Raw genomic sequence first — 19,010 nt, 5'->3', positions numbered from 1 at the left:
GTAATGGTTCTTAAAGTGCATTAGGATGATAATGAAAAGGCACATCCCACATCAATAAAAGTCCAGAATGGATTCATTACAGGCTATATTGTATGCATTGCATGGCTCTAGTTTAATTTTAGATTTTAATATTTTTATTTATTTTTTGCAGGGCTCAGGAGGGCACAGGAAGTTATAAGGTAATTGAGCATTATTTTGATTTACTACCAGGCAATCTGGTATATTTTGACCACGTGTGGTCAGATGCTAGAGAGTTTCTTTTCCCCAGTGCCAATATCATTGGTGGGCAATTCATTTGACAGTACATAGCAAACACAAATCTCCTGCACTTGAAAGTGGGCCCAAAAATTGGTTGTTTTGTCCTGGCTTGCTTGGATATGCCTCGCCTTACTGCCTGCAGAAAGATTGGAGGAAGTCTGTATGTACTGAAATCACAAAACAGGGTGCATGGGCCTAGTGCATTATCCTCAATATTAGGCTTTAATAGGTTAAAAAAAAGTAAGTTTTCCCAAGGGGCCATATAAAAAAACAGGACTGTTGCGCAGGGAGGAACTTAAAGGGTAATTCCACTTTTGTGTAGAAAAAAATAGTGTGTACAATCTGGATACAAGTCATATTGTAATTGAATATTATTAAATATTATCTTTCCTTTTTCAGTCTGCAGCAATTTTCTATAAATGCAATGCAATATGGCTACATAGAGTTGTTCTGTACTCGGAATGTGTACTGACCACTCCCCAGAAACATAATTTCCTGTTTGTGTGATTGGCTCACCAATTTCCCTCGAAGTCTGCCTAAGGCTGGGTTCACCTTACTTCGATGCGGGAACGCCCGCATCGCATACCTCCCGGCGGCAGTTTACACTGCCCTATGCAAACTGCTGGGAGTGTCAGTGAAACGTTAATGACACCCCCAGATCAGTTCGCATATCGCAGTGTGATCTGCAAACTCTGACAGGAATCTGATCGCATGGTGTGAACACCCCATGCGATCCGATTCTGCTGCGGACCAAAAAAAGGGTCCTGTGCAAGTTTGGGCCGCGTGCGATGCGAATTCAGCCATACTATCTGTATGGCTGAACTCGCATCGCACAGAGATCGGATGTGATTTGCACTGCAGTGCGGTGCGAATCACATCCGTTCTCCTAAACCGCTGCAGTGTGAACCCAGCCTAAGATGCAAGTCAGATTTCAGGCATCCCTTTCAATCTTTTGGTGAGATATTTCCAATAGGAGCATGTCTAAAGGGATGCAGGGCCAGCAGCTTTCCTCATTAGTACTTTGCAGCTGCCACAGCTGACAATTATGAAACCGCTCCAATTAGTCACTCAGCTCAGAGGCCCAGACAAACACCATTTCTTCAGAATAACAAAAAGGTAGGAATCTGCAACAAAGGTTGTTATAATCCCTGTAATGTACATAGGAGTTGGGGGGGTTCTCCGCAAAAGTAGAGTTGTGCTTTAATTTTGCTCACTTTTCATTTTGGAACTGAAGCCTGTAGCGATGTAAACATGTAGAAGACATAAACATGGCACACAGAGTAATGGGTACAACTACTCATAAAATCGATCTCTTTCAGATGGGTGTTTAAAACGGGTAGCTGTGCCATGGTTTTAGTGGCTTACAGCTGCCCACCTGAGCTGTAAGATAATAGCCAGTCGGGGTGCTCATATACTACGGTCGCTGCATTTTTAACTTAGGTTGCAGAGTTTGACAGACTTGCCCATTGAGTACAGTGCCTGCCACAACCACATACAATGTGCGTCACTACAGCATGGTAGTCCAGCATTATAGAGTTAAACCAGATGCTGAGGAGGCCTCCTCGCTGCCTGTGAAATGCTCTCTGAAAATAACTGTAATGCCCCATACACACGAGCAGAATTTCCATCCGAAAAATCTCGAATGGTTTTTCTGATGGAATTCCGCTCAAGCTTGGCTTGCATACACACGGTCGCACGAAATTTCTCTGAACTTTCAACCGTCAATAACGCGGTGACATACAACACTATGACAAGCCTAGAAAATGAAGTTCAATGCTTCTGAGCATGCGTAGGAATTTTGCACGTCGGAATTGTTACAGACTGGAATTTCTGACCGTTAACTTTTTCCGACTGAAAAATGAAGAATCTGCTCTCAATCTTTTCCGGCAGGAATTCTGCCGTATGTATCTTTTGATGCCCGAATTTCCAATCTTGTGTATGGGGCATTACTGGAAGGAGAGACCCTGAGATTGGTCGAGCAGGGTTTCCTGCAGATCCTGATCTGGAGTGAAGAACAGATGCACAGCTCCTGGGGTATGCAGTGTGTGGGTGCTGACGCAGGAAGAACTTGTGAGAGAGCATTGGAACATTTCTTAGGCAACAATCTCCTACTAGAGCTGAGCCTCCCCACTATGCTGATCAGATCCTCGGGCTCTCTCCCAGTTTTTGCAGCTCTCTACGTGAAAACCTGTTTGGGGGCCTCTCTGAGCCTGTTGGCTTCCTCAATGGCAGCCTCAAAGAGGTATAAACCTAGTGCATGTGACATGCGAAAAATACCGCCTTTGAAGCGATTGTACGATAATCTGATCATTCTTACACCGTTTTTCGAGAGCCAATCAGGACAGGTTGTGCAAAATTATCCAACGTGACAAGCATGAAAATGTTTCTTGGATACCGGATCATACAATTTTAATTTAATCAGTGCGGTTTTTGTTTGAAAATGCAATAAGTTACATCAGGGCTCAACATTTCAAGTCCTGAGCTTCTAGCCAGGCCTTAGGAGTTACTCGCCACCAGTTGCCCCACCTAACCCTTACCCTGCCCCACCCCTAAACATGCTCTCCTAAATTATCTCATGAAATTACACTGTTAAATATTTTATGCAGAATTAACTTATAAAAATAAATATTACCAACTTTAAAGTGGCTGTAAACCCACTCTCATCAGGATGTCAGTAGATTCCCCGCCCATCTATACACTCCCTTTATCAACATGCATTTTCTCCTTTGTATTTTTTACACTGAACTTCTGCTATGATCACTAACATCCAGTCAAAACCCACAAAAGTCCCCACATGACTTCAGCATGCCAAATCATGCTGAGGCGTGGAACAGCCAATCCTTGCCGAGCAGCAGATGAAAGGATTGGGAGGGAATTAAAAAATAATGCATGTCTCTTAGGCTAGTGCATGAGATCTGTAAATCACCTGTCATTCACAGCAAGGGGGAGGATTTGACAAAGTTTTTCTCTGTTTTTGTCAAGATTTATCTCACTAATCAATAAAAAAAGATTGCTCAGAGCTGGATTAACTCTTTGTGGCAAGACTGGGCTCAAATGATAGGAAATCATTATGACATCAAAAACAATTTTTTTTTTTTTTCGTGTTTACATCCACTTTAACAATATCAACCTAAAGCATATCAGTGCAGCTTATCAGTGCCACCTCATCAGTGGCCATCATTGCTGCCTCATCAGTGCCCATCAATGCAGCGGAGGTCACAGGGAGGATTCCCGGCTGGATCACACAGAGCAGGCATCTCCCGTTATGACACAGCTTGTATATGAAATGCCAGCTGCTGTCAAAGTCTCGCCTCCTAGACTGACATTAGACCAGTGTGCTCTCTATCATAGGAGACGGTCCAGTAGGCGGAACTTTGACAGCGGCCGGCGTTTCATATAAAATTGTCACAGCGGGAGATCCCTGCTTAGTTTGATCCGTTTAGCGGATCTAAACTGGTTCAGTTGGGTATTAAAGCAAAACTGTAGACAAAACTTTTGTTCCTTTTTTGGAGAGTGTAAAGGAGGCTTGCATCCCCTTTTTGCCATGGTGTCCCTTTTAGGAAGATTTCTCTTCACTTTCTATCCTGTAGACCCAACATGAATTGAGAGGAAACTTCTCCAAAGTGAGGAAAAACCCTGATAGTCAATAAGCCCACTAGAACTGATGTCCCCATTGGAAGATTTCCTTCTATTCCTGTTCTGATGACCACCAAAAATACGTTTTTTGTTTTTGTTTTTTAACACTGTGATAAGTGGCCAGGACAAATAGAGGGGGTGAATCTTCCTAACAGAGACACCGCAATACAAACCTGACAGGTGTTCTGATCTCTCCTCATTCTATATAAAACTCTAAGGCCCCTTTCGCACTGGGGCGGTGCGGGTGTTGGCGGTAGAGCGCTTTAGCGGCGGTATGCGGCCGCTAGCGGGGCAGTTTTAACCCCTGCTAGCAGCCGAAAAAGGGTTCAAAGCGCCGCTGCAGCGGTACTTTGCCGGCGGTATATCCTCACTCCAAAGATGTGGCTAGCAGGACTTTTTTCAGCGTCCTGCCAGCACACCGCTCCAGTGTGAAAGTCCTTCGGCTTTCGCATTGGAGTGAAAGGGGCCGTTTTTTTTAGGCGCTATTTTTAGCGCTGTAGTGCCTGAAAACCGCCCCAGTGTGAAAGGGGCCTAAGTGTTGGCTTCAGTTATATTTTGTTTATGATGATGTTTTGGGTGGTCTTTTATAATTTTTGTTTTACACATACAATATTTGTTTTACAAGTAAACATGTAAAGCTGAACTCCTTTAACTGATGCTACTACAGTATGATACAGCACTCACAGCTGCCCAATAACTTAGCTTGGCCCAAACAAATTATTTCCCTTTACTATTAAGTGAAAGGAAACCTATGCTTTGGGTTTAAAGATTCAGCAGGGAGAGTAACTGGTGTAATGGATTTAAGAATTTGGGTGCAGAGATCTCTCTGCTGCAGTCCTCAATGTTAGAAAATTGGTGGTTAACTTGAAAATTATAGAGCGCCACAAGTGCGGCCCCTAACGCTGACTAAGGGCCGAATGCCATTGGGACATTTTCGTGCATTGAGGTTTACTGTGTCAAGTTAGACAGTGCATTCAAAATGAATGATCTCTACAGGGGTGCCCAAACTTTTTTCAAAGAGGGCCAGATTTGATGAAGCAAACGTGAGGGCCGACCATTTTTCCTGGGTATAGCAGAATATAGAGGATTTGTGCATGAAGTGGAATGACTTTTGCCATTCAACTAAAGTGAGCTCCCTTCCCAAGTTCGTGGACCACCTCCTGGTGTAAGAGGGGGGTTGATCTTGCAGCAATGAGTGTTGTAATTTGTAGATAGTAGAGAGCAAGTGTCTGGGTGTTTCTGAAAGAGAGCACAGCTTTTCATAACCTGTCAAGGTTCTATGAATTTTGGGTGGTGGAGAATAGATCAGAGCAGGAGGATATACGAAGGGCCATGAGCCAGTTACTATAGTCCCTTGGCACAACATGGGTATCTGAGATGGAATATTCAAACGAGTCTGCTGCAGGCCAGGTAGAATGTGCATATGAGCCTACCACATTGGACCCCATAACTCTGAGGCAGCATGGGGTGGTCAAACAATGATGTGAGGGGTATGTGGATACCATAAATATAAGGCAGTGGTGGTTAAGGGGGAGGAGGAGGAGGAGGAGGAAAGGAAATGCAGCTATTGTCCGTAGCCCCATAATGGGGCCCATAGGTCAAAGGTGGAGAGATCCTGTTCTACCATGGTGGATGCTTTAGGGAAGGGGCAAGGGAACCATTCCAATATCTTAGACAGCAGAGCCGCCCTATGGTATAGTTCGAAGTCTGGGAGGCCCACACCCCCTCAAGTTTTGGGGTACATGCTCCAGCAGCAGTTTAGAAAACAGTCTTGACTGAAAAAAAAAAGGAATTAAAATTGCTAGGAAAAAATGAAATAAATAAAATTACTGAAAACACCTTAACTGCGATAAGGCCTCTTGTACACAGGAGCAAAAAAAGTCACTTTTTTTAAGGATTTGAATTCAGATACATTGTGGTCTATGGAACCTTGCACACAGCTCAGTAAAGATCAGCAATATATCGTCACATACAGAGCAGTAAAACAAAAAGAGAAAATTTTACATTTGAGCGCAGTAATTTACTCGCACACTCATCTATATCATGTGTACGTGTGTATAAATGAGTACCGTATATACTCGAGTATAAGCCGAGATTTTCAGCCTCTTTTTTGAGGCTGAAAGTGCCCCCCTCGGCTTATACTCGAGTCATCGCTGTCTGCCCGCTCGATCAGCGTGTCGAGCAGACAGACAGCGGCCATTCTATTCAAAAGCCGCGTCTCCGGCTCCGCCTTCGCCTGTGATAGGCGGAACACTGAATTTCCCAGCAGCCTGTGTTCCGCCTATCACGGACATCGTATCATCCTCGTACTACGGACGAGGATGATACGACGTCTGTGATAGGCGGAACACAGGCTGCTGGGAAATTCAGTGTTCCGCCTATCACAGGCGAAGGCGGCGGCGCAGCTTTTGAACTTTACAATGGCCGCCGACGAAGAGGGCACGGGACGGAGGCAAGGGAAGGCACGGGACGGGACGGGACGGCGGCGGCAAGGCAAGGCAAGGCACGACACGGGACGGATGCAAGGAGGCAAGTCACGGCACGGGACGGAGGCAAGGAGGCAAGGCACGGGACGGAGGCTCGGGACAAAGGTAGGCTGGACACACACACACACACACACACACACACACACACACACACACACACACACACACACACACACACACACACACACACACACACACACACACACACACACACACACACACACATGGAGACACACACAGGGATGGATGGATGGAGACACACACACACACAGGGATGGATGGATGGATGGATGGAGACACACACACACAGGGATGGATGGATGGATGGATGGATGGAGACACACACACACAGGGATGGATGGATGGATGGACACACACACACACAGGGATGGATGGACGGACACACAGGGATGGACGGACACACAGGGATGGACGGACACACACACAGGGATGGACAGGCATGTCTCACCCTCGGCTTATACACGAGTCAATAAGTTTGCCAGTTTTTTTGGGGGTAAATTGGGGGCCTCGGCTTATATTCGGGTCGGCCTATACTCGAGTATATACGGTATATTACAATACTGGCAATGAAGAATTTTACTTGTCTATACTCATCAACATTACTCGGGTCTTTACACACAGTTTTTTTCTGTCAACAAGTTGCTGAGTAAACATCAGTAAATTATTACGCCCATATGCAACTGGCCTAAAAATATCCTGAGGCTTTACAAAATGGGTTCTGTGTATGCTTTGTTCATTAATAAAACTTCTGTTATAAAAATAAAAAATATCCTGAGGCAAAGAAAATACAGCTTTTACCATTCCAATATTTCTAAAACTACACATGGGGGGGAAAAAACCTTTGCATTGGTGTATAGCCCCTCTCCAATCACACTGGTTGGGCTTCCTCCCATCATAAGTATTACAACAAGGCAGTATTGGGATGAAAACAAATCTGCGGCATCATTAGCAATTCACATGGCAATTTTTAGGCAATCTCAACCAGTATTTGGTCATACAAACCGACAGACAATCATATGAACCGTATACCTTTTTAAATAGTTTGACAGAGTTCATAAAACTGTTGACGGTAGGTGGCCTTGATTCATTTGGTTATTTTTGTGATTGAAAGCTAGTTAATACTGTCTGAAAATTGCCTATACCCGTTAAACGTCCCACAAGTGTTCCCTGTTCTGTGTAATCCCTTGTCAACATACACAAAGGAGTGCTGGGATTGAGCACACAAGTAATCAGGTGCGGGTATTTATATTAGCTTCTTTCCCAACAAAATAATGATAAGTAACAATTTAACATGCATTGAGCTAATGAAATCTGTGGTTCTTCATTAGTCTGGGTTCACATATATGTTATGCAGGAACCAGCGCAATCTCCCTATTTTGGAAAACTACCACCACCCCCCCCCCTTTGTCTTTGTGAGTCTCAGTGGTCAATGACATCATGCGTATGGAAGAGATGCTAGCCCTAGACAATGAAACATATGAAAAATGTAAGCCCCTATGGCTCATTTGGACTGTCTTTTCTACCTCATGCTGGCACCTCATGGCCAACATGGAAACGCATCCTGATTCCATCACACAGGTCTACTTCACTAAGGTTTGCTCAATTCCCCTCTGATCCCCTCTCCTCTTGCTCTATATCTGAACTCCCCCCCCCTTCTTTCTTTCTTTCTTTCTTTCTTTCTTTCTTTCTTTCTTTCTTTCTTTCTTTCTTTTTTTCTTTCTTTCTTTCTTTCTTTCTTTCTTTCTTTTTTTCTTTCTTTCTTTCTTTCTTTCTTTCTTTCACTTTCTCTCACTTTCTCTCACTTTCTCTCCTTTCTCTTTTCTATTTTTATGTATCCTCACCCCAAATCCAAATGTTCTATTCCTCAACTTGAATGTGTTTTCCTTCGAGACGTAAGGGTTTTAGCCTCTTGATATTGCAAGCTACCTATATGATTGTACTTCACTTTGGCTTATGTTTCATGTTGCATTGTACAATTTTCTGTAATGAACATTTGGTAATTTATGTTCTTCTATTTTGTTAAACATAATAAAAACATATTTGACTCTAAACTGCTGCTGAAGGTTTCCCTTCAGGTTTGCAGCTACCTGGTGTGGATTTTGGCCTGTACTGCATCCGAATCACGCTACTCTGAAAGTGACATTCTGGCAGTTCTTGTTCAGTTGGCTTCGGAGCCCTTTTCAGGTTCAAAGCTACTGCCATTGCCTTTGTGCTTGCCCTTTTTCTGAAAACGTATTTAGCGAGCTGGCCAGTTGTACTGAGCATTGGGAGCACCTTCATTTTTATTGATCATTCTGTGCTCTTATTTCCAGTTTCCTGCCAATTTCACTTTGGAAAGAGTCGTCACTGCTGAGAAATGCAGACTGGAGTTGTCCTATGCTGTTGGAGTCTCATTCCTCCTCAGGATCCTCCTTGCCTCTTTTGGGTGTGGCTGCGTTCTCCATCCTCTCAGCCTTTGCAGCTTTCGGCTTTTTGTTCTCAATGAACTACCAGGATGCTGTTGAACGCTGCCAGTCTGCTGCACTGCTTACACTGACAGCCCTGCATGGGACCCACGATCTGCTGATCACAGATACAATGCTTTTCAGGCTCCTACAAAAACATTGTAAATGCACATTTTTTTTAACTGCAAAAAATGTGCATTTATTATTTATTTATTTTTTGTGAAATTATTATCCTTTAAAGCTCATCCTCAAGAAAATATTTCCCCTGTCCTCTCCTGCATTTATTTTTATTTTTTCTTCCCTCCTTTTCTTATGTTGTGAAGAAAGATCTACTCGCCTTTCCACTTCCCTCGTCAGCGCTGTTTCTAGGTGCAAGAGACCACTAATCTAGTGCTGCAGATGAGCCTGTTTTAGCTGGTCCGCGACTGTCCCCTCATGCTGATGTCACAGCTGCAGGCTATACCTCTGGATCCTGAGAGGACCATCTCCACTGGACAACCAATATGAAGTGTCCAAGTCAGGCGGGCAGTGACAGAAACACCTGAAGTAGGACCTTACCTCCTGTAAACAAGAGACTACCAGCTGTGGAGTATGTGGACCTGGGAAAATGGTCTTTGCACCTGAAGGTATTCCAGGACCTGTACCACAGGTAGAGGACAAATAATGAAATGGACCGGTTTGTTCCAAGGTGCGAGGACCTACAAAGTTATTGTTCCTTTTCTGCTCTGCAAGATTGAGATGGAGGGCATTTTGGCGATCCTCATTGCCCTCTGTTGGCCTGGTAAAACCTCTAGCAGAAGCATCGCAGGCCCTATCAGACCATCCAGATTTGTTCCAAGGGCTGAATTATCACCCCCCTTAATTGCTGATTTTAATGCCATTGCTATTGAAGCCCAGGATCTAAGGGCAAAGGACATCTTTTTGTGTCTGATTCCTACAATGCTCAAAGCCAGCCATAGAAGGTTTGAATCTCGGCTGGTTCATTGGGAACTTGCCCAGATTTAAACCATATATGGGCGGCTGAATGTACCCAACAACCAGCCTGTCTAATTTTATATGCTGTTATAGTCCCTAGCAATAATCACTGCGTTTCTCCCAACAGGAATGGCTTCCCCAGTACCAATGCCCCCCCGGGCTTAAGGCTTGGAAATCTGTATATCTCAAGGTCTATCATTGGACATGGAAACCATACTTGTTTTACCGCCTGAAGCTTATTTGTAGGGCAAAACCTCTCCTTCCTGCATTTGAGTCTGGAACAACATTTGAGAGTCTTGGTGTTCTCAAAGGTCTTTACTGCACTTTCTAGGCTTCGGGAAAAACTGTTTAACCCTATTAGGGCTCATGCACACAGGTGTATTGTCGGGCGTATAGCCATACAGTTTAAAATAGAAAATTGGCCTGTATTTTGTGGCACCCAGCAGCCACATCTGCTGCATAATTCTGCCCATAGAAATGCAGTACAGAGTACGCTACATGTGTGTATTTGCATGTAAACGCCGATTCTTACACTGGTATTCTGGAATTCATTTCTGTGGCACGTGATTTCTGGGTGCTGCAAATACAGCTTATTTTGTGTGCATGAGTCCTTAAAAATATAGCTTTAAAAGTTTTTGTTCTTGCATAGGAAAACTATGGGCTTGAGGTGCCTAATGCTCTGCCTTTTACATTAACCAGGGCTTTGTTCTCCTGTCCCATTGTGTGCTGCTGGATGTGCTTCTGGCTGGAGGTTTCTGCCTGATCTGATGCCAGCTTCAAGTGTTAAGCCCCATACACAGATTTTCTGCTGATTTTTGTCTTAAGATTTACCAAAACCATGTAGTGCAGGGCCTACCTGATTGTATACACATTGAAACTCCTAAGGTTTTACCTCATATTACATGGTTTTGGGAAATCTCATAGTGTGTATGGGGCTTAAGGTCTTTTTGAGCAGCGGACAGTTTTAATTTTCTCTTGGCCCTGTTAGTGATTGTTTGCCGTGTTTTTCCGTTTGACTGCTTTCTTAATCGTACATAACTGGAAACCGAGCCATAGTAGTTTCTGTGTGGGTTATATAGGCCACCTTTAGGTGATGGACACTGGCACACCCTGAACAGGAAGTTCAACTCCCTACGTAACCCTTTCCCCTACAGGGAGTACCACGGTTTTTTCGCCAGTGTCTTAGGTGTTGGTCATGAGTGAAGATGTGCTGTGCTGAGCTCTGCTGTAAAATTCCTTTCTGGAACAAGCCATGCATCTTGATCGATTCAAAGTGTCTTTTCCAGGCCGAATTGAATGGTACCCAGGACTCGTGTCTGAAGAAACAAGGTTTTACCTGTAACACTTCTCTTTTTAGAAAGCTGGACCCCAGGATCCAGTATTTGTTTTTTTTCGCTGCGGATCTCCCCGCTAAAAAGGGGACCCCTGAAGGTTCTTCTAAACGGAACCCACCGTGAGAGGTGAAGATTGGGTAAGGTAAGGGAGATTCCTAAGGATAATTTCAGCCCCTTTATATATTACTCAGGAGGTTTTTTTTCCCCTCAGCCGTGAGTGGATTAGAGGAAAAATTAGTGACCTTAATTGCAAGGAAGAAAATGTATTACGGCCTCTCTATCACCCAGGACTCTCAAACAGAGAAACTCTGGGAGAAGGAAGATGATTCCCCCCAGGGGACCGGGAAGAGACTGATGACTCCTCTCCTGAGGAATCAAGTGGGGGAAGACCTTCTTCAGCTTCACAGGCTGAGAAATTGCTGGTGCAATATCTTACTGAAATGGTCCGCTCCTCATTTACGTTACAAGTAACTGAGTCAGTTGAAAAGCCCACTTCTGGTTTGGGTTCACTGAAGCCTCCTCCAAGCTGTGCATGCCTTTCCTGTTCATTCATTGCTGGGAATGCTTATTTATTCTGAGTAGGATCACCCAGATAGGTATTCTATCCCTCACAAAAAAGTTTTCAACACTTTATCCTATGGAGGGAAACAATTTACTAAGAGGTGAAGTATACCGACAATTGGCGCTGCTATATCCTTCTGTGAATTAAAATTTGACTTCTCCGGTTGACAGTGCTCAAATGCTTAGGAATCCATCTGATGAAAAATTGGAATTCCCGTTAAACATTTTCTCTTTGGCAGGTTCAGTTGCTCAACCTGCAGTGTCGGCAATTGGGGTATGTCAGTCCCGGAGAGACCATTTACTCAAGGTTTTCCCTGAACAGCAAGCCCAGGATTTAGCCAAGCTGCCAGGGGCTTGGTATTTTGCAGTTGATGCAATCAGATTCTATTCTGCAAACCTCTTGCTTTATGCTTGGTTTGGGGCATACCCGTAGAATCTTATGGTTGAAAAGTGGTCAGCCGAAGCGCCATGCATAAGCTCCTGGCTGTTGTTCATTTCCGCGTTGAAAGGCTGTTGGATGGGAAAAGGTACCCTTTAGCCATTTAAGAAAAGGAGTAAAATGTCCCTCATTTAAATGGGCTCTTTTCTGTAGTGCCAGGGGCGTCGGCCTTCAGGCAGTCGAGACAGCTTCCGCCATCGGGACAGAACGCTAAAGCCCCTTATGAAGAGGCTTCCCCCGCTTGTTCAATTGGGGGGGGGGGGGCAGACTTCTGCAGTTCTCAAGGGTCTGGCAGGAGGAGTTTGGAGATGGATGGCCTCCATAATAGGCCACAAACTTGAGTTCCGAGATTTTCCGTCTCCTCGTTTTTTCTCAGGGCAAAAGCAAAAGGGTCATTGGTTCAAATCCTGACCACGACACCATCTGTCTGGAGGTTTCATGTTCTCCCTGTGCCTGCGTGGGTTTCCTCCAGGTACTCCGGTTTCCTCTCACACTCCAAAGACATGCTGGTAGGTTAATTGGATCCTGTCTATAATCCCATAGATCCAGAGAAAAGTCTCCCCCTTTTTTTTTTTTTTTTTTTTTTTTAAAGCATTAGTCCAACTTTTGTCTCAAAAAGGATCATGGCCATCCACGCGATGGAGCAGGGGTTAGGGTTTTTTTTTTTTTTTTAAACCTTTTCACGGTGCCAAAGATGAGGATGTCAGACCCATGCTAGATCTCAGGGATCTAAACCGGTTCCTGAATCAATTTAATTTGTTGTCTCCATCCTATAAGGAGAACTTCTGGCATCATTCGACATCAGGGATATATACCTGCATGTGCCTATTTTTCCCCACTCATCAAAAATATCTGCATTTTTGAAGTAGAAAAACTTCACTTTCAGTTGTAGCATTGCCTTTTTCGGTCTAGCTACTGCATACCTAGATGACCTGCTCTGAGTAGACAGGTCGGTTGCCCACTTAGGCCAAAGCATTGTCTCCACAATCGGCTACCTGGAATACCTAGGTTGGGTCCTCAACCTAGAGAGATCTTCTTTAAAAGAAGACTAAGAATACTTGGGTCTAGTTATAGGTACAGCCCAGAAGAGAGTGGCTTTTACCCCAGGCAAAGATCAGTTCTGTATAGGAGCTGGTTCAGGTGGTCAGGGCAAAGAAGGGTGGTCCTTCTATTCGCCTTTGTATAAGGTTGTTGGGAAAGATGGTGGCTTCATTAAAAGCAATACCCTATGCTCAGCCTCATTCAAGACTACTGTAAAACCGTATCCTGTCTACCTGGAACAAGAAGGTCCAAGCGCTAGTTGATGGAAGATATCCAAGAATCTGCAGAAGGGGAAATCCTTCTTACCAGTTACCTGGAAGATGGTAACAGCTGCCAGCCTTTCGGGTTGGGGAACAGTCCTGGAAGAGACGACTGTTCAAGAGAAATAGTCCAAAATTGAAAGGACCTTGTCCATCAACATTCTAAAGATTCAGGTAGCTCACCTAGACCTAAGGGCCTGAAAGGTAAAAAGAAAACTTCTGCATGCAGTGCCCCCCAGACAAGCGGCTTGCTATGGTGGTACTCGGCAGGAAAGAGGAACCCACAACGCCATTGGGGGAACCAGAGATGAGGAGGATCAGGGCTGCTCTGTGCAAAATCATTGGCAAATATGACATGTTTGGTGTTTTTTAATAGCCTTTACAAATATTTTAAGCCATCAAATCATACATAAGAGGCCTGTACAGTGAGGTTTTATTTGCATTCTGAAAGAACCGTTGACTTATCTCCTCAGTAGTCCAACCATGACACTACCTTCCTGGAGTTTGCATGTTCTCCCTGTGCCTGTGTGGGTTTCCTCCGTGTACTCTGGTTTCCTTCCACACTCCAAAGACATGCTGGTAGGTTAATTGGCTTCTGTCTAAATTGCCCCTAGTACAGGAATGTGAGTTGGGGACCTTAGATTGTAAGCTCCTTGAAGGGTAGGCACTGATGTGAATGTACAATGTATTTGTAAAGCGCTGCGTAAATTGACGGCGCTATAGAAGTAACTTTTAATAATAATAATAGTCCAGTGGCAAAGTGCTGGAAAAGAAATGTAACGCCTGTGAGAAAGTGCTGTCTCACTGTCTTCATTGGTGTTTTTTCTTTCCCCACTGCTGTGCTTGCAATACGTTCATGCATGTTTAATGTCTCTCATTATTCATATCCAAGTCCTGAAATGTCTGAAAAAACAGTGCTGGAGGAAAACAGTTGTCATGTTCATAATTAGTGAGACTGTGTCATTAAATGTGACATGCGCTGCCTTTTAAAGAGTCTGTTGTGTGCAAGATATCAAACGAGTAGCTTGCAGATTTTGTGTTTATTGAACTTTTCATGAACTCTGCTTTTTCTCCTCTTGTTTTAAAGTCTTAGGGAAAACCTGTCATGATAGAAATACATAGACTGCCATTTGCTGAAATTTGCTGTCGCGCTGATTTTCCTGGCTTAGCTATTTTTTTGAAACGCTGATCAAAAGTCTTCATTATGACTTTATTTTCTGCCTACTTTCTTTGAGGATAAGTGACTCAAAGAATGAAAGCTACTAGATCCATATTACAACGTTTTGAGGAGGTTGACGCTAGGTCCATGTGTTTATCCCATGGTATGTCCCCTCTAAAGGCACACTGTTGGACTACATGTATACTAATAATTGTGTCTCTTTAGGATATTTGTACTTGAATTACCAGTACTACCTTCAGTAAATGAAATCTTTTGTTTTCTTGAGGAGGTTGCCAAAAGAAGCCAGTATATTCCTCCTGGCATGTCTCCTTTAAAGGGACAGTGTTGTTTGTATACATGTATTCTTATGACAGTCCCTCTACCATTGCTGGACGATGGAATCCCTTTCTCCCTCATTAAGCTAGAAATGCTGAAAAAACCTTTAGCAACTGACACGTCCGGTGATTCAGACACCAGCCAGCACATCACCATTGTGTCCCTGCAGCTCTAAAGGTAACGCTCTGTATTTCGTTATTAAAACAAGCCCACTGTCTGATATTTTAGCCTCTGGAGAAGAAGTTTGTACGTGTGTCTGGCGAAGCAACCATTGGACACGTGGAGAAATTCCTTAGACGGAAAATGGAGCTCACTGCAATGTGTCAAGTAAGTAATAGACTGTGCGCTGTTAAGGAACGCATTGTGAATAATGTTTACATTTATTGCAATGTTAGTGATCCATCAAATATTATTATTATTTTTTTTATGCAGTAAATATGGACTGAATATTATAAACTCAATGATAATCTGTAAAACCAGACTAAAAGAACCTTCTCTGCAGATAATGTGCAGGTGGTCATGCTTTTTAAGTTACTAGCTCATTGTTCCACACAGCACTAGATTTCCAACTGCTAAGGGGATAAGAGACGCCGCTATGGTAGTGAAGGTTCCAGTCGCAACACTCTCCTCTCTCTCCTTGCCCATTTACAAAAAGTTTTGTATTTTTTCACAGAATACAGGGTGCTCTGTGAATAGAGAAGGAGAGATCACGTGGCATACTCTCACCTCCTCTCCCTTCCCCCTTCTCTTTTCCTCACCCTGTATTCTGTGAAAAAAAATGTTGTGAATGTTTGAGGACGGGCATGTTAGTTACCGGCCAACTTGATTGCTAGTGCTCGCCAGTAACTCTCCTGATTTAGAAATTGGCTTTTCTTCACATGAACGCTCTTTGAACACTTTTGAGTCCATTTAAGATCCTTATTTTAACTGAAGTTCTGAGGGGGAGTGTCTCTGACCCCCCAAAACACATTGGCTGTTTTATTAGTAGAAACTAATGAATGAATTTGGACTCTTTTACTCTTGAGTCTGGTGCTCCTTCCATTTGTCCCTTACCTCTTCTTCTTTAGCAGTCCCCCGGCGACACTGTCTGCTCCTCTGGGTGCCTCCTCCGCAAGCTGGGTGCTAAGGAAGTGCACATGCTTAGAGCCTAGCTGTGTGCTTCCATAGGCATACACAGTGCCAGTAAACCACGCCCCATGCTCCCTCCCCACAGGAGTTTGACAGCAGCAGGAGCCAGTAGTGTCTCCTGTGAGACCAGGAAGTCAGAGGAGCGGTGGTAGGCATCAGGTAAGCGTTTATGGATGAGGGGGGTAGGACAAGTAGTGGGGTGTTTTTGTATTTTTTTTTTTTTTTTTTTTACCTTAACCACTTCTCGACAGCTATATAGCAAAATGACAGGCGCAAAGTGGTTGTATTATCTTGACTGGACGTCCTATAACATCCAGCAGGATAAGCCACTAACGCGCCCCTGTGCAGCTTGGTGTACGTTAGTGTGGTGTGTCAGTCTTGACACACTGCATCTCCGGTCTAGGTAAAGAGCCTATGACATAAGCTCTTTAACATGTGATCAGCTGTGTCCACTCACAGCTCATCACATGGTAACCAGGAAGTGACGCTTATCGGCCTTTTCTCTATTCACACCGATAGGCGTGAGTAGAGGAGAGCCCATTGGCTGCTGTCCTGACAAGGGGGTCTATGTTGATAATCAGCGCATTGATTATCAGTGCAGATCCACCGAGGAACCATGGATGCCCATCAGTGCCTATTAGGGATCGCAATCTATGCCCATCAGTGCTGCATATAAGTACTGCCTCATCAGTGCCTGTCAGTGCAGCCTAATCAGTGAAGGAGAAAGCGTACTTTTCTTTATCGTACATCATGGGACACAGAGCCTTAAGTAATTACTTAATGGGTTATAGGCTACCTTCAGACGTTGACACTGGTAAACCCAATCAAGGAAGTTTACTCCCTATATAAACCCTCATCCTTCCAGGAGCACATCAGTTTTTTCGCCAGTATCTAAAGATGTGTTCTGAGGAGCTCCAGGAGGGATCCATGCTGGATTTAAATAGCCTCCATACACCAACTCCATCGAAAGTGCCATTTAGGTCTTAAAGGATGGTACCTAGGGCCTCCTATCCAAAGCACGAGGTTTTGCCTGTAACGCTTCTCTTTGTAGGGCTGGACCCCAGGAACCCAGGGCTTAAGTCTTGTTACATTACCTAAACTTTCTGATGGGGTGCTTTACAGGTCCAGGGCAGTTGGAACCCCGTTTTAGGGACCCAGTCCCTGAAGGTTTGCTATGCAGCCTGCCGTGATGGGTGAAGGTTGGATTGTTAATTCAGCAAATCCTGCGCCGAGGATAAGGTAAAGGAAGAAATTTGGGTATTTAAAAATATCTATGTATTTCTTCCATTAAAGGAAAAAATGTTGTCATGCTTTAAAATCTCCACTAGATTGAGTCCATGCACATGCCTTACTCTGCTGTCTTCACTGTTAGCTCAGTCCATGCCTGGTTACACAGCATGTGGAGGGAGACTTGCAAGGTCAAAAATAGAAATCTGCAAAAAATGTATTTTTCTCCCCCTGATGGGACCAGAGGGTTAGAGGGGACAGCAGCGCTGCACCCGCTTACATTACCCCCCCCCCGCCATGGGGGATGTGGAGGTCCTGTTATTTTACTGCTAAAGGTTTGTCTTTACTGTGGCTGTATTTTTCAAGTCTGTGCCTCTCCTGCATTACTTTCTGCCTCCACTCCCTCCCCCTCGTGTTGGGTCTGGACCCGAAAAACGCCACACTAAGGCACGGGAAACATTTTAAATAAAAAAGGGGGCAGAATTTTTTCTTGGAGGGGGCAAGCCTAAACGCGGTGTCCACGAGGACGCACGGCAGGCTAAAAAACAGATAATTAACACCGCTGTGACAGTCTCTCCTCAGCTTATGAGGAAGAGACAAGCAGCCTGCAGCACAAGGACACAAGTTGTGGGACGTGTATGAATTGCAAAACTGGCATTCCTAATACAGGAACGATATTTTCCAGCACTAGGCTGAACTGTATAGCGGCTTTAAAAGGTAAGACTATTTTCAGCAATTAAGTGCAAATTTGTATAGTGCCTCTGTTTTTGTACTTAGGACTATGCCTGTCAAAAAGACACCACAAAAACCAAAAATAAACGAAAGGCTTCACCCCCAGACATTAGGATCTTGATTCGCATTTCCACGCTGTTATCCTCGCCTGAATTGCCAGTTATGGCAACCCAGGGTGAGCCATTGGAAGAAATTGATGGTACAGTGGCTTCTTACATCTCAGCCCCTGTATACGTGACTGAAGATGTCCTTTCCTCCTCCCTGCAGGGTCTGGAAAGAAGATTATAGGCTTTAATTGCATCCTCCATTCAAATGAATAGGAAGCATGCTAGATCCCCTTCCCCCACTTCAGAACCTTTGCAAGGGGAACAGTGGGCACAGGATGAGGTGTTACCCTCAATCAGGAGGAAAAACAAACTGATGATTCCTCTGTGGAGGAAACAGAAGATGAACCTTTTTCAGCATCTCAATCTAAGAAATTGCTAATACAAACTCTTACGGAGATGGTTCGCTCTACTTTCATGCTACCCCTAACGGAGTCTCTTGAAAGCTCAGATTCTTCCTTGGGTTCCTTGAAACCTTCTCATCATTTGCATGCGTTTCCTGTACATGCATTACTAGAAAAGCTTATTTTTGCTGAATGGGATCACCCGGATAAGCATTTTCTCCCTCCTAAGAGATTTTCAATTCTCTATCCTCTGGAGGAGAAATTTTCCCAAAAAATGGAAAGTACCAGCAATTGATGCTGCGATTTCCAATGCGAATAATAGCCTATCTTGTCCTGTAGACAATGCACAGATGCTTAAGGATTCAACAGATAAAAAGTTGAAATCCCTGCTAAAGTTTGCCTTTTCCTTTGCAGGCTGAGTAATGGCACCTGCCGTCGCTGCGATAGGCGCCTGCCAATCCCTAAAGGACCAATTTAAACAGGTCTTTAGAGAGCTTCCTGCACAACAAGCTCAACTACCAAAGG

The 19,010-nt window shown here is 44.2% G+C and overlaps 1 protein-coding gene across 1 annotated transcript in view; it reads left to right on the top strand.

The window, feature by feature from the left end:
• PCGF6 (polycomb group ring finger 6) overlaps positions 1–19,010 on the top strand; it is an 86,376-nt gene that overhangs the window by 40,500 nt on the left and 26,866 nt on the right. The window contains exons 7-8 of the mRNA XM_077455287.1: positions 152–179; positions 15,179–15,277. Of these exons, the coding sequence (XP_077311413.1) occupies positions 152–179; positions 15,179–15,277 (127 nt within the window). The remainder of the gene's footprint in view (positions 1–151; positions 180–15,178; positions 15,278–19,010) is intronic.

This window comes from Lithobates pipiens, unplaced genomic scaffold, assembly GCF_037356315.1.
Source record: "Lithobates pipiens isolate NorthernLeopardFrog02 unplaced genomic scaffold, aLitPip1_a1.2 Scaffold_25, whole genome shotgun sequence".
NCBI lineage: Eukaryota > Metazoa > Chordata > Amphibia > Anura > Ranidae > Lithobates > Lithobates pipiens.
This window is presented reverse-complemented; position numbering and strand designations above follow the sequence as displayed.